Below are 16007 nucleotides of genomic sequence, written 5' to 3' on the forward strand. Positions count from 1 at the left end.
GCAGTGAAGGAGATCTGCAGGTGTTTCTCTTTCCCTATCTATCCTCCCCTCTCAATTTCTCTAGAAAAGAAAGAAAGAAAGAAAGAAAGAAAGAAAGAAAGAAAGAAAGAAAGAAAGAAAGAAAGAAAGGAAAGCAAATTTAAGAATTAGAAGAAAAAAAAAAACAGCCCTCAATGGCAGGGGTCAATAGCATAATGGTTTTGCAAAGAGACTCTCATGACTGAGACTCCAAAGCCTCAGGTTCAATCCCCTGTACCACAATAAGCCAAGGCTGAGTAGTGATCTGGTTTAAAACAAACAAACAAAAAAAAAATCACTGATTTTTTTTTCATATTCAGTGGTAAACTGAATATGGTGGTAGGTGAATGCTATGTCAGAGAGCACTCATGTTCAAACGTTTTATATAGTAAATCCAGAGCATTCAACAAATCACAGTGAAAGGCCTGCAAAGAAAAGTGGTGGTAGCTGAAAGGAGCAAAACAGAAGACTTTGTATAAATGTATGTATGTATGTATGTATGTATGTATGTATGTATGTATGTATTTTGTATCTGGGACTTGTTTCACCAGTGGGCTGATTTCTTTCAGACAGAGACAGACTAGGTGGAGATAGGGTTGGGGTAGGGATAGGAGTAGGGAGGGACAGACACAACAGCACTGAAGCTTCTCACCTTGCCCAATACTCCTATGTGGTTCAGCAGTGAGTAGGGTGAGTGAGGGTGTGTCAAACTGGAACAATGAAAGGAGAGGTTGCTAGAAGAATTTGGGTTGTATATAGGGAGTGATAATAATATAACTATAGAAAAGAAGAAACTGAGTACCCAAGGAGGATGCGAATGAAAATGCCAATGAATAATTGGTGTTGACATTCAAATATTAAAAGAGTGAAACAGAAAGATGGAGTGTTACATCTGGAGAGTAGAAGGAATATTCACAGTTGGAATATCTTAAGTTTAAAAATGACTACAGCAGGAGCCAGGCGGTAGCACACCTGGCTAAGCACATACATCGTGGTGCACAAGAACCTCAGTTCAAGTCCCTGGTCCCCAGGTACAGGGGGAAAGCTTTACAAATGTTATGAAGTGGAGCTGTAGGTGTCTTTCCATCTCTTTCCTTCTCTATGACCCCCTCGTTGATAATTTCTCTCTGTCTCTATCTAATAAAAAATAAATAAATAAATAAATAAATAAATAAATAAATAAATAAAAGACTACAGCACAGAATGAGATGTTTTGGATCTCCAGGTTTGTGTCCTGCACCATACGGGGGAGTGCTACCATCGAGGTGAGGGTGCAGCTCCATTGCTGTGGTTTCTCTCCCTCTTCTCCCTATCTGAATGAAAAAGCTGACCTTGGAAAAGTGACATCAAAAACAAAGCAGCAGAGGGGAAAATGTAGAGTTGCTTAGGAATCTCTCGTTTTTATCTGCATGGCAATAATTCAGGTTTAAGAAAAAGGTTAACTAAAAAGTTGCTTAAAGATTGTTTATTTGAACTGGGGAGACAATATAATGGTTATGCAAAAGACTTTCATACCCAAGTCTTCAAAATCCCAGGTTCAACCCACAACACTACCAAAAACCAGAGCTGAGCAGTGCTCTGGCAAAAAAAAAAAACAAAAAACAAATAAATAAAGCTCTAGGATATCTTATTATTTACTTTTTAAATTTTTTATTTTAATGAGGCGGGACAGAAAGACCAGAGCACTCACTGCTTAGCTCTGGTTTACGGTGGGAGGAGGGGGTTTGAACCTGGGACATTAGAGCCTCAGACGTCAGTCTTTTTGCATAACCATTATGTTATTTCCCCAGCCCACAAAGTTGCTTTTTAAAAGACTCAATCAGGACTGAGTGGTAGCTCACCTGGCAGAGCACAAACATTATATAATATATAAACCTCTAATTCCCACCCACAGGGGAGACATTCCATGAAGAGCAGAGCTGTGCGGCAGGCATCTCTCCCCTTGTCTCCCTCCCTCCATCAAAAGAAGGGGGGTGGATGACTTGCTCACTTTATTATTTCCCACGGTATCCAATTTGTCCTCAGTCATTAAAAACTGTGTTTATGGGAGTCTGGCGGTAGCGCAGCAGGTTAAGCGCACATGGCGCACAGCGCAAGGACCAGCATAAAGATCCTGGTTCGAGCCCCGGCTTCCCGCCTGCAGGGGAGTCCCTTCACAGAGAGTGAAGCAGGTCTGCAGGTGTCTATCTTTCTCTTCCCCCTCCTCTTTCCATTTCTCTCTGTCCTATCCAGCTACGATGATGTTAATAACAAGAATAGGGAGCCGGGTGGTAGCGCAGCGGGTTAAGCGCAGGTGGCACTAAGCGCAAGGATCGGCATGAGGATCCCGGTTCGAGCCCCCGGCTCCCCACCTGCAGGGGAGTCGCTTCACAGGCGGTGAAGCAGGTCTGCAGGTGTCTGTCTTTCTCTCCTCCTCTCTGTCTTCCCCTCCTCTCTCCATTTCTCTCTGTCCTATCCAACGATGACGACATCAACTACAACAATAAAAAGACAACAAGGGCAACAAAAAGGAAGATAAATAAATAAAATTACAAAAAAAAAATAACAAGAATAAAAACTACAACAATAAAAAAACAAGGGCAACAAAAGGGAACATAAGTAAATAAATACAAAAAATTTAAAAAAAATTTCCTTAAAAAAAAAACTGTTTATGATTTTGAAAGACACTTCTGTATTTACAGGTATATGTATAAAGTAACTTAAGCTAAAGTCAAGTGTCGTTCTCTTTAATTTAACCTTGCTGTCAGTATTAACACAATCTGCATTTCCCAAATATGAATTCATTAAAGGCAACTTTCATACTACAAGATTTCAAAGCAAACCATTACCCAGACACAAAAATCAACGATCTGTTCTTACATCATATTTCATGTTAAACATGCATTTAAATATTAAAAATTTACTTTTCAAATCCACCTATAAGACAACTTGACATGAAATCTGTTGAATAATTAAATATACAACTAAAATGGTACTTTTTAGCAACCTAAAGAGTCCTGACTTTCATTCTGCCATGGCATATTTATTAAAATCTATTAGACTCAGATTAAGTATGAGTGGCAGGAGCAGTGATTTGTGTTACTTACCTCCTTAATAGCATCTTCATTAGGGAGATTGGAACACAAACATGTGACATAGGCTTGCTGAAAAGATGACACATTTGAAATTTCCTTAGATTCTGCACATAGTTTTGATAGAGCAGTAGCTTGGGGGATGCAATTAGATTTCAACAAATGTTTTATTCGCATTTGTAGAAAAGAAGGTCCTTCTTGTGCAATTAATTTATTGACTAGAAAAAAAGAAAAAATAAAACTTTAATAGCATATTACATCATGTGTCATGATTAAAAAATTTAAACTTGGTATCTTCTGTCCTTTGCTTTTGGTGAGTAAAATTCAGTTGCTATAACTGAGAAAACTATTCTGGCTCAATAATCATCTACTAGAGGAGAGTGAAAAGTCAAGTTTAAATTAAATGCCAAACCTTTGACTAAAACTACTAACACTTCATTAAATTATTCAATCACATTTTCCCTTACTTTCTGATAAGGACAGTAAAGAACCAAGAAATGAAGTAAATGTACATATGCAAGAATAAGAAGCAATGAGCCTATGCAATATTAACCACCACCTGAACACTTCTGAGGTATCGAGCTTTAAGCTGAAGGTAATACCTCTAATTTATTCTTTACACCACCACCAAGGCAAGTATTATTATCCCCAGTTTAAGGTTAGAAAATTTTATATTCAGAGAAATTAGGTAACTTGCCAAGGACTCCAAAGCCAGTGGTGTTCTTCCCTCTAAACCAGGCATTTCTCAAAGTGTGTTCCACCGACCAAAAGACCTGAGAGATAGTCCTAGAAAAAAAAGGATTCCTTGGTCAAATCTCTCAACAGTCCTATAAGAAAGAATACTGTTCATTTTTATTTAGTCCAATGTTCCCCAAACTGATTTGACCAGAGAACCCTTTTATATGTATTATAAGTACAGGGGAAACCAGTGTGTTCCTGGTTCAGAACACACTTTGGAAAATGCTGCTCCAAATAGTGCTCTGGACAAGCCCTCAATTTACAAATTAATAGTCAACAGGCATATGGCAACATTACATTGTATTGAGTGAGCAACCCTTTAGATGTTTCAACTACAGTGAGGTTGGGCAGTGACTCAGATTGTATGCAGGACTTAAGTGCATGAGCCTCTGGCTTCTATCTCTCAAAAATAAATGTTAAAATGATAGTGTTTCTCAAACTTGCACATATCTTTGTTGTGTGATTTTCAGACAGAGAAGGGACACAACACATCAAAGCAATTAAGCAGGAAGCAGTGTTTATTTAATGCTGGCAGGCTCAGTGGATTCATGTAAAAAAAAAAAAAAAAAAACTGAGCCCAGAACAAACTAGGACTATTGCTTTCATACATTTTTCAACAACCTGATAGCAACAAACTTAAAGTTTATTTTTTTCTATATCAAGAGAGTACATTTTGAGTGGGTTCTGGTAACAAACTCCGTGGCAGTCAGCCAAGGTCACTTTGGTTAGATAGTCCCATTTAGTCCTGGCACCACAACATAGGCAATATGGCACCAGAGAAAATGTTCCTGCTGTTGTCCTATAGTATCTCTCCCTCTTTATTATTATTTTTTTTACCTTTACTTATTTATTGGATAGAAAGAGAGATTTGGGGGTCGGGCGGTGGCGCAGTGGGTTAAGCGCATGTGGCGCAAAGTGCAGGGACCAGAGTAAGGATCCCGGTTCCAGCCCCCGGCTCTCCACCTGCAGGGGAGTCGCTTCACAGGTGGTGAAGCAGGTCTGCAGGTGTCTCTCTTTCTCTCCCCCTCCTCTCTCCATTTCTCTCTGTCCTATCCAACAACAAACAACATCAACAATGGCAATAATAATAACCACGAGGCTACAACAACAAGAGCAAAAAAAGGTGGAAAAAAATGGCCTCCAGGAGCTGTGGATTCATGGTGCAGACACCGAGCTCAGCAATAACCCTGGAGGGAAAAAAAAAAAGAGAGAGATTTAAAAGGAAGAAAGAAATAGAGAGGAAGAGAGACAGAGAGTCACCTGCAGCACTGCTTCTCTACTTGGCAAAGCTTTGCCCCTGCAAGTGGGGACTGGAGCTCGAACCTGGGTCCTTGGCCACTGTAACTTGTACACTCAATCAGGTGTGCCACCACCCAACCCCTTTCTCTTTCTGTCTGAATAAAAATGCGGGGGGAGGCGGGGGATCAGCCTGAAGCAGTTAGGCCTTGGCTTTTCTTTTAAGTTAAAAAAAAAAGTACTAATATAAAGATTAAGATCTCAAATTATGGCAGGGGTGCATAGTATAATGGTTATGCAAACAGACTCTCATGCTCGAGGCTCTGAAATCCTAGGTTCAATACCCCATACCACCATAAACCAGAGCTGATCAGTGCTCTAGTTTAAAAAAGAAAAAGCATATATTAAATTATGAAGTGACCAATCTGATGCTGAATCAGACTCTTGATATAATCTTGATATAAATTAGCCCTGAGATGCTTTGACAAGTTTACTGCTCTCTGAGCCTTCAAGTTTCATCATCTATAAAAGGTTAGTAATATCCACCTCGGAGAGATGAAGCATATATGAAATACCGTTGGGCAGACAAGCACTTAGCACAGGGCCAGGCACAGAGTAAATGCACCAACACTAGCTATTATTTGTCCCTGATATTTATCTAATTGTATTGGTATCAATATCAGCAATCTGTGAACAAACACTGTGTCTTTTTGTATTACCTGCAGCACAAGGCATAATGCTTTATATATTAAGAGATGATTAATAAAATAATTTATTTAGCAACTGAATGTTCAGTACTCCTCAATCAATAACTTTATTTATATATTGCTACCTGGGTTATCACGGGGGCTTGGTGTCTGCACTACAAATCCAGTGTTCCTCACCAGGAACATTTTATCCCCTCGTTTCTCTCTTTCTTTCTTTTTTTAATTAGATAGGGCAGGTGGATACTGAGAGGGGGAGGAGATAGAGAAAGAAAGCCACCTGCTGATCTGCTTCTCCGTTTAGAAGCACCCCACCTGAAGTGGGGGGTGAGCTGGGGTAGTGCTACGGATGTTTTCAAACCTAGGTCCTTGAGCATGACAGTATGTGTGCTTAACCAGCTGCGCCACCTCAGAGCCCCTCAATCATTTTCAATCTCCTTACCTAGATTCAAACTCTGCATCCACAATCTTAACTTTGTGGCCTTTACATGTTTTCACATGTTCTATGAATTGACAAGTCAGTAAAAGCACAAATACAGTGCCCATCATATAGAAGACACTCTAAAATTCTGGATTCACTTAAAGATACATGAATAAAATTTACCAAAGTTTCTCAAACATAAATTTCAATTTTCTTAGAACCAAATTTTCCTTTAATATAATCAGTAAAGTTAAGGCTTACCTTCTTCTGTTTCTACTGGCTGTTGAGACAGAATTTTAAGAAGGATTGGATTTTTCCACACCCCTTCCTTTGTAACATGAACTAGTATTTGTAGATTATTATTTCCAAATTCCAATAATGCATCATGTGACTCCTAAAATAAAAGATAAATAAAGCAAATCCAAGAAACATATTGACCAGCAATATGAAAAAGTAGTTTTACTTTAAATATATATATTTTAATGAAGGGTAGGGGTAGATAGCATAATGGTTATGCAAGCAAACTCTCATGCCTGAGGCTCTAAAGTCCGAGGTTCAATCCCCAGCACCACCAGAAGCCAGAGCTGAGCAGTGCTCTGGTCTCTCTGTGTATGTATCTTTCCCACTTCATCTCTTTCATTAAAAAAATTAAAAAATAAATTTAAAAATTTAAAAAATTACCACTTTACTACTGTACTATGAATGATACAAATACTTTTACCCTTAACCATATATGATTTTACATTTTAATTTTACTTTATTCTGTCTTAAACTCTGAGTACAGAGAATGTTTTTTGATGTCTAAACTATACAAAGGCTAACTAAACCAAGTGAGAGGGGGGGAAATCTTAATACCTCCCTCCTATCTGGAGGGGCTTTTCATTTTACATGAAGTTAATAGCAATATGTAATAACCTTTTTAAAGCAAAAATCAATTTACCTGTAGAGACTGAAGGAAGAGCACCCAGACTTCGCATGGTAATTCACTTTCAGACACTGAAAGCAGTAATTCAAAACAACTCCTACAATATAAATAAGTCAATAAAGGTGGTTATAGTCACAACCAATACAGTATGAAAGCAATGCTAAATTAATTTTACATTTGTTTAGGTCATCTAAAGTTTTTTCTCTTCAAGATTTTCAGCTTTGTTATATTAGCTATTCAACTTAAAAACAAAAGCATGAATGAGACTGTGTTTACATAACTGCTTAAGTACTTTTGGCAAGAATATGCAAGGTTTCTAGAAGTCATATCCCAAGTAGTTTATTAGTGTACGGGAAGGTGATCATACAGGAATCAGTCTGATTCCAAAAGACAAAAACAGCTGAGGTTACTGTCAATCTAGCTGATCAAGTGATAAACATATGTAGGTCCCTGTTATTTGTAAAGGGAAAAAATATATATATAGGTAAAGGTCATGTCTTTACCACTAACAAGGAATTAATTAATTTCTTCTTTCTACCCTAATCATTGTTCATAAGAAAAAACAGGAAGGCAGCCTGGGAGGTGGTATAGTAGCTAAAGTGCTAAATTAAAATAGTAATTAATAGGCTTCATTCTCAATCCCAACATCATATGTGGCACAGTGATGCACACTCTCATTATCTCCCCCACATTAATAGTTGTTGTTTAAAAATAAATAGCAAAGAAAAAAATCATTTTTTTAAGTCATCAGGGCATCACTCCTCTGGGTCAACCATTTTGTCAATTACAAAGAGATGTGGGGTGGGGGTGCAGGAGAAAGGGGGAGAGGGACAGAGGGAGAAAAAGAGAGAGAGAGGCACAGAGAGACAGACACCAAGATTACAGTAGATCAAAACTTTCCCCAGGGCGGAGGGTAGATAGCATAATAGTTATGAAAACAGACTCTTAGCCTGAGGCTCTGGAAGTCCCAGGTTTAATCCCCTGCACCACCATCAGCCAGAACCGAACAGTGCTCTGGTAAAAATTTCCCCAGTGCAGTAGGGGCCAGGACATACGACAGACCAGGTGCTGACCCACGTGAGCTATCTACACAGCCCAGAAGACTGTTTAAAAGGAAGCATGTGAATAAAGATCTATGTAAAGTATCCATCAACTAGCACAACTGTGAAATCTTGCATAATATCACTTTACCCTTCAATGCTTAATATGGGTAATAAGATGTGGCTGCATGACCAGAACTGTTCATGTTCCATAAAGGTATGGTATTAGAGGTGGAGGGCTCTGAAGAATAGGAGGGAAAACAGGTGCGGATGGGGGGGGTGGAGGGGAAGCAAACTAAATCTATAATCGGAACCATGATGCTTCCTTAGCTAAACACTGAATGGCTGGCATTCTTTCAATCTAGAGAGGAAAATTAGATTGAAAGTGCCAAGTTTGCCTGCTACTAGGAGAGTAAAAAAAAAGTCAGCTAGTGAATACAGTGTATGTCCTGCATCCATTGGGGCCTCAGGTTCCTTTCCCCAGCACCACACATGATAAGAGTGGGTGCTCTGGTCTTCCTCTCATAAAATAAATAACCTCTAAAATAGTTAAATTATTATGATCTCTTAGGGTGATGATCTTACAAAGTACTCTGATAGTTTTCTATTTGTACAAATATTTTCAGTTTAGTCCAAGGAAACAGCATAGTTATTTTGTAATAAATTAATAAACAAACAAACTTTCATGCCTGAAGCCCCAGGTTCAATGCAAGTCACCACTATATGCCAAATCTCAGCAGTGCTCATGTTAATACAGTGCAAATATAACCAAACATCAAAATTTTGTGTTGCTCCCCCCCCAAAATATACAGTGCTCCTTGAGAACTATTACATTTTCTAGATAGTCATTTGAATTGGTCTATACCTAAGACCAAGAAAACATACTGTTCTTAAATTCTAAGCCTGAGTTGAAAACGAGACTCTTGCGGCAATTAAATGTTATTAGTTGCTTGGCTGGAGCTTCATCTCCTGGGAACCTGAAGATATGAAGACTCAGAACAAAGAAATTTTCATTCAAAGGTATGACGTGACTTTAGTGGTGCCTTGAATAACATGAAGCCATAGTAAAAATAATCTAGGCAAATATCACAAACAAAAGTACTCAGTCTTAAGTATGATTTAAGTACTTAAACTTACAGTACTAATCTGCCAAGTACTAAGAGGACATCTTCACATTCAGTAGTTAAATATGGGCGTGCACTGGCAAAGCTTTGGATGGCAAGTCGATATACCTCCAGAAGATATACAATATGTTCTGATGCGTTCTTGTTGCTTGCATATTGTAATAAGGTCTAAAAAATAAAATTAATGTATTAAGTCACAATAACTATTAATATAAAAAAAACAAAACAGAGCTTCTTTGTTCTCTAATGCACTATTTATCCTCTTTTCTAATAAATTCATATACCTTTTCTTTGCCTCTCTAGTTTCTGACTTATGAAGAGGATTCTATTTTCATCACTCAATGAACTTTCGTTCTAGAAAGGGCAGAACACTCTTGACATGAAATCAAATTTAGAATGCTCTATAGCTTTTCTCACTACAATTGTGGAGTTACCATCTGGAAGTTCAATAACAAGCTTCACTGACACAATCTTAAATACCAACAAGAAGAGTGTCATTCTGGAACATGATGCTCAGATCTATAGCTTCATAAAACTCTCCTTTGTATTTGCCCTTGTAAAGTTGATTACAGACAATTTATATACCTGAGACTCTTGAGGTCCCAGGTTCAATCCCCCAGCAACACCATAAGCCAGGTAAGCAGTGCTCTGGTCTCTCTCTCTCTCATTAAGAATAAATAAAAATAAATTTAAAAAAATGAAACTAAAACTTATCTGGGTAAGTGTAGAAAATGGGACCACAATAAAGCTTGACAAATTACATATGTACAACACTTAAGAGTTGATTGTGGTTTTGGGATAATGGCAGAAAGCTGGAATGCTGCTCTCTCTGGACATTGCTGGAGTACTGCTGCCAAAATCCTTGTATGGAAACATTCTGAATTCTTCAAAGATTCTTAATTTCCTGTCTTTGATTTTTCCACTTAACTAACTACAAATAGCTGTGGTACTGCAGGACTGCACTGGGTTTTCTATATTAGTGATAATTAAGAACTGACTGGAATTTATTGCATAAAAATCTCCTGGAGCCTTGTGATGGCTCAGCTGGTAGAGCACAGATGTGATCATGCAGGAGGAGCTGGCTGGGTTTCAGCCTCCGGTCTCTACCTAGAGAAAGAAGTTTCACTAGCGGTGGAGTAGTGCTGTGAATGTTTCTCCTCTGTCTGTCTCCTCTCTACATCATTTTCTTCTCTCTTATCAAAGAAAAAACACAAAAATGGTGGCTGCCAGAAACAGTGAAATTGTTGTGTAGGGATCAGTTCAGGTAACCCCAGGGGCAGGGATAGATAGCATAATGGTTATGCAAAGATACTGTCATGCTTGAGGCATGAAGTCCTAGGTTCAGTCCCTGCACCACCATAAACCAAAGCTGCTCAGTGCTCTAGGAAAAATAAGAAAAAGATAACCCTAGTGGCAAAAAAAAAAAAAAACTCACAAGGACATACAGATTAAATTATCATGCCACATGTGTTAAGGCACCAAACTAGTATGTGAGCCTGTTAAACTATTTGAGCATGGCCATTCAGTTAAGTATCATGCTACTCTACCAGTCACTTTAGAAGGTAGGATCCTTAAACAGGAGAGAGAGCTCACTGGGAAAGGCACCTGCCATGTCATGTATTTAACCCAGATGTGAGTCCTGGAAACACATAGCAGGTGATTTTTGCTACTTGAGGCTGGTGTACCATCAATCTACTAAACACATTCACCACATTATCCTCTTAAGTTTACTGACACTTTTCTTCTCTGTATGGTGCTAGATTTTAATTTAATGTGAAATTCTGAGAATCAGAGTAAAATATGACCACATTATGATAAACCTCCAGCAGGAAGTGGCACTTGTGTTAGATTTCTCAAGTATAGGTCTAGCCTGAAACTGTAAAAAAGAGGGGAACAGAATCACTTCAAATAGACAGCAACTGGAACAAAGTCAGAGAAACAGATGGAGGCAAATGATGGTGAGACTTAAATGTCAACACATGAAAGGTTCCCCATAGACTAGGTTTGGTGTGAGATGAAATGGAATTAGGAAAACAGCTGGCAGCTTACAAGACAAAATTACTAGTTTAAAATCCGGTAAGTCTCTTACATGTTTTGCTATTAAGCACCCCCACTTCAAACTGTTTATTAGTTCCAGCTGGTTCTTTAAAACCCAGAAATATGACTTATACTCTCCCTAGTCATAGATTCTAACTAAACTTCACTGGATCTGGTTCTTTATCCCAGTCTACCGGTACTACTTTGGATACCGATTCTATCATGGGATACTGATTGTTTTCTAGCTTTGTTTCATTTTCTGTTTTAAAAATGTATTGTGTATCCCTACCTGCATGAGGGATGTTTCATGAGCAAAGAAGCAGGTCTGCAGGTGTGTCTATCTCTTCTTCTTCTCTCTCTTCCCCCCCTCCCAATTTCTCCCTGTCCTATCAAGTAAAATAAAAATGCAAAGGGATGGGGGAGGCCGCTGGGAGCAGTGGACTTGTTGAGCCTGCACCAAGCCCCAGCAATAACCCTGGTGGCAAACACACAAACACATAAACAAATATTTTTGTAGGGCTGGGAGATGTCTCACCCAGTAGAGTACACACATTAAAATATGTGGACCCAGACGGGATATGGTAGCACCTCATGGGACAGTCACGCACAGCACTAGGGGGAACTTCATAGCAGTGAGTGCATCTCTCCTTCTATTTGAAATTAAAAGAGGGAGGAAAAAAGTTCACCAGGGAGGTTCCGGAGTGTGCATGGCCACTAGAGCACCAGACTTGCAGGAATGAGCGAGGCCTTGAGTTAAATTCCCAGTGTTGCACATGACAGAGTGATGCTCTCTATAGTTATTATCATTATTAACAAAGAAAAAAGCCACTGGTGTTTTTTGTCACAAAATTATAATTTTTTAAAAGATTTTATTTATTTATGAGAAAGATAGGAGAGAGAAAGAACCAGACATCACTCTGGCACATGTGCTGCCGGTGATCGAACTTGGGACCTCATGCTTGAGAGTCCAAAGCTTTATCACTGTGCCACCTCCTGGACCACTATCATTCATTTTTTTAAGTAAGGAGATGGGAGATACAAAAATTTCAATTCCATACTGCCTCCAGTCAGAAATATATTAAGTGCGAAGCATATCAGATTTCAGGCTGGGGGGGGGGGGACTAGTATAGCCACAGGCCCTTTGGAATATAACTAAAATATGCCTACTAGCTATCTACAAAATGGAGACCCCCCCCCAACTCTTCATCTGCACTATTCCAGCCTTTAGGTTCATGATTAGTCAGCAACTTCTTTGGCTTTATATGTTAACTCTCTTTTCAGCCACCAGGTTCCAGATGCTAGCATGATGCCAACCAAACTTCCCTGGACAGACAACCCACCAATGGCTTCCCCAGAGCCCCACTCTACTAGGGAAAAGAGAGAGGCAGGCTGGGAGTATGGATCGACCAGTCAATGCCCATGTTCAGCAGCGAAGCAATTACAGAAGCCAGACCTTCCACCTTCTGCATCCCATAATGACCTTGGGTCCATACTCCCAGAGGGTTAAAGAATAGGAAAGCTATCAGAGGAGGGGAGAGGATACGGAATTCTGGTGGTGGGAACTGTGTGGAGTTGTACCCCTCTTATCCCATGGTTTTGTCAGTGCTTCCTCTTTATAAATAAATAAATAATAATAAAATCCCACCACAGTGAGAGCACAGCCTTTCTCTGGTGAATGTCTGCTTTCAAGACCGTTTGTGCACCACTTTTAAACAATCCACTGCCCATCACCAGTTATCAACTGCTTCAAAAAAGGATCATTTCCCTCATGTTGCATGAACATATCACAAATATTTATACTTTGAGGAACCCAAATATCGAGCTTGCTACCATATTCCAGCATCTTCAGGTGGTTGTGAATGTTTGAATGAGGATGTTCAATACTTCCGCAATCTCTCCTGTTGTGTAATGTTGGTTTGACTCAATCGATGTCTATTTTGTTGTCAACCTCAGTGGGATTCCTGCACTGAGGAATGTCATTGAGATCAAAATCTTCAGCCCAGAATTTCATTAAATATCATTAGCACTGACATGCTTATAGAATATTGTCACCGTAAACTTTTCACAAGTTTGATGCAAGTTTTTCCCTTTATAGAAGGGAAATGTGAAAAATGCAGTTGTCTTCCATCTTCAACATGTTATAAAATCTCCAAAATTTAACTAAATAACTCAATGTTTTCTTTTAGAATGAAGCTAGAACTCTCGATTGTCAAATGACATAGCAATAACATATATGCAAATGACTCCAGTACTTCCAAAAAGAACTAGTGCCATCTGTTGCAAAAATGTATCATGATTTTCCCACTGAAGTCCCAGGTTCAACTGTCAGCAAAACATATGCTGGAGTAATACTCTGGCTTGTTTCTCTCTCCTGCTCTTCCTCCTCATGAAATAGGTAAAATAAATGTGTTGAGGGGCCAGTTGGTAGCATACCCAGTTAAGCACACATATTACCAGGCTAAAGGACCTGTGTTTGAACCCCTGCCCTCCACCTGCAAGGGGGATGCTTCATGAGCAGTGAAGCAACTTCCTAGGTGTAATCTCTCTTCCTCTTTATCTCCCCATCCCCTCTCAATTTCTCTCTGTCCTATCAAGTATGAAAGAGAGAGAACGAAATAAAGAAAAACAGAGAAAGAGAGCAAGCAAGCATGATCAGTCACCAGGAACTGTGGATTTGTAGAGCTGGCACTGAGCCCCAGTGATAATCCTGGTGGCTATGTATGTATGTATGTATGTATGTATATGTGGAAATCTCCTAAACAGTTTAGGAGAATTAGAGAGGAAAGATACCCGGAACCAGAGGCTTAAATCCAAGTCCTCAGGATAACGTGAGCTATATATACAGAACCAGACCAGGAAGTGGTGCAGTGGCTACTGAGCTAGGCGTATGAATATTAAGTTCAGAGTTCCATCCGGAGTACCCCATGTGCCAAAGTGATACTCTGATTCTTTTCCATTAATAAATAAATCTTTTAAAAAATATTTATTTATTCCCTTTTGTTGCCCTTGTTTTATTTTTGTAGTTATTATTGTTCTTATTGATGTTGTCACTGTTGGACAGGACAGAGAGAAATAGATAGGGAAAACAGAGAGGGGGAGAGAAAGACACCTGCAGATCTGCTTTACCACCTGTGAAGCGACTCCCCTGCAGGTGGGGAGCCGGGGCTCCAACCGAGATTATTACGGTGGTCCTTGCACTTTGCGCCACCTGCCTTTAACCCGCTGCGCTACCACCCAACTCTCAATAAATAAATCTTTCAAGGGCTGGGTGGTGGTGCACCTGGTTGAAAGGACATGTCACCATGTGCCAGGCCCTAAGTTCAAGGCCCCCAAGCCTCACCTGCAAGGGGATAACTTCTCAAGTGTTAGAGCAGTGGTTCAGGTTATCTCTTTCTCCCCTCTCAATTTCTCCCTGTCTCTAGAATATATACAACATATATATTCAATATACACATATTTATATACATAAGGTAGACATAAACTATCAAAGAAATGAAAGATTTGTACATCGAAAAATAGAAAATCTTGATCAAATAAATCAAAGATGACACAGAATTTCTAGCTAAGATGGCATCAGACAAGGAAGTACATTTTCTTTCACTGCTGCCACCATAACAAAAACTACAACATACAAGAAAAATCTTCATTGAAATGAGGTTGGAGCTCAAATAAATTAAGAACAAAAGAATGAAGAACAGGTTGCAGGTTGGGAGGACAGAGAAACTTTCACTTCAAAGGTTCTTCAGCACTCAGCCAGGCTCCAACTGCTACAGTCATGCATCTGACCTATTAGATATCTCTCTCAGTCAAGCCAAGGACCAGCCTAGCTGGATGCTGCTGCCGCCAACTACCTGGTCAGCTATAAACCATGTGGTATTTACAGACAGTTGAAAGTAGCCATTGGGAAACTCAGTTTCCTTAGGAAGGGGATGCTGAGGGTTAAGTCACAGAGAAACACCCCATTGGTGCATAGACTGCTAGAGTTCTCCCAACAGTTTGTGACACACCAGCAACCTTAACTTCTGGTTTGGCAAAATCATGGCAATAAAGCTTCAGCCAGGCACTCATTAACTACAAATTCTTGGCCAGTGCCCAGACCTGCTCAAATGCAGACTGTTGGCCCTGGTCCTCACAGAGAATCAAATACAATGGGGAGCATAGGAAAGCACCGACATTGATAGGCCAATATTGTAGCTTCAAGCAAACTCAAGATTGTGATCTGGGAGGTGTCGCAGTAGATAAAAGTATTGATTCTGAGTTCAATCCCCGGCAGCACATGTGCCAGAGTGATATCTGGCACTCTCTCGCTCTCTCTCTCTCCTACCTTTCTCATAAATAAATAAATAAATATAAACTCAAGACTCAACAAAGTTATATAAATCTACTGATGAAGATATCAAAGCTGTCAAAATGAACTCTATGAAGACTGCAGCAAAATGAGATAAATGATGAAGGGAATTAAAGAAAAATCCTTAAGTGTTTGGAAGAATGAAGAATGAGAAATGCAATGACAGGGGCAGGGTAGATAGTATAATGGTTATGCAGACAGCCTCTCATGCTTGAGGCTCCAAAGTCTCAGGTTCAATCTCCCACACCACCATAAGCCAGAGCTGAGCAGTGCTCTAGTTAAAAAAAAAAAAAAAAAAAATTTAATGCAGTGACAGCAGGCTGGGGGAGAGAGCATAATGGTTAT

The 16007-nt window shown here is 39.4% G+C and overlaps 1 protein-coding gene across 1 annotated transcript in view; it reads right to left on the minus strand.

The window, feature by feature from the left end:
- RLF (RLF zinc finger) overlaps positions 1-16007 on the minus strand; it is a 51668-nt gene that overhangs the window by 20907 nt on the left and 14754 nt on the right. The window contains exons 2-5 of the mRNA XM_007527077.2: positions 9291-9445; positions 7129-7210; positions 6450-6582; positions 3105-3307 (exon numbers count right to left, since the gene is read on the minus strand). Coding sequence (XP_007527139.1) covers positions 3105-3307; positions 6450-6582; positions 7129-7210; positions 9291-9445 — 573 coding nt within the window. The remainder of the gene's footprint in view (positions 1-3104; positions 3308-6449; positions 6583-7128; positions 7211-9290; positions 9446-16007) is intronic.

The sequence above is a fragment of the Erinaceus europaeus genome, chromosome 13, assembly GCF_950295315.1.
Source record: "Erinaceus europaeus chromosome 13, mEriEur2.1, whole genome shotgun sequence".
In the NCBI taxonomy this organism is placed as follows: Eukaryota; Metazoa; Chordata; class Mammalia; order Eulipotyphla; family Erinaceidae; genus Erinaceus; species Erinaceus europaeus.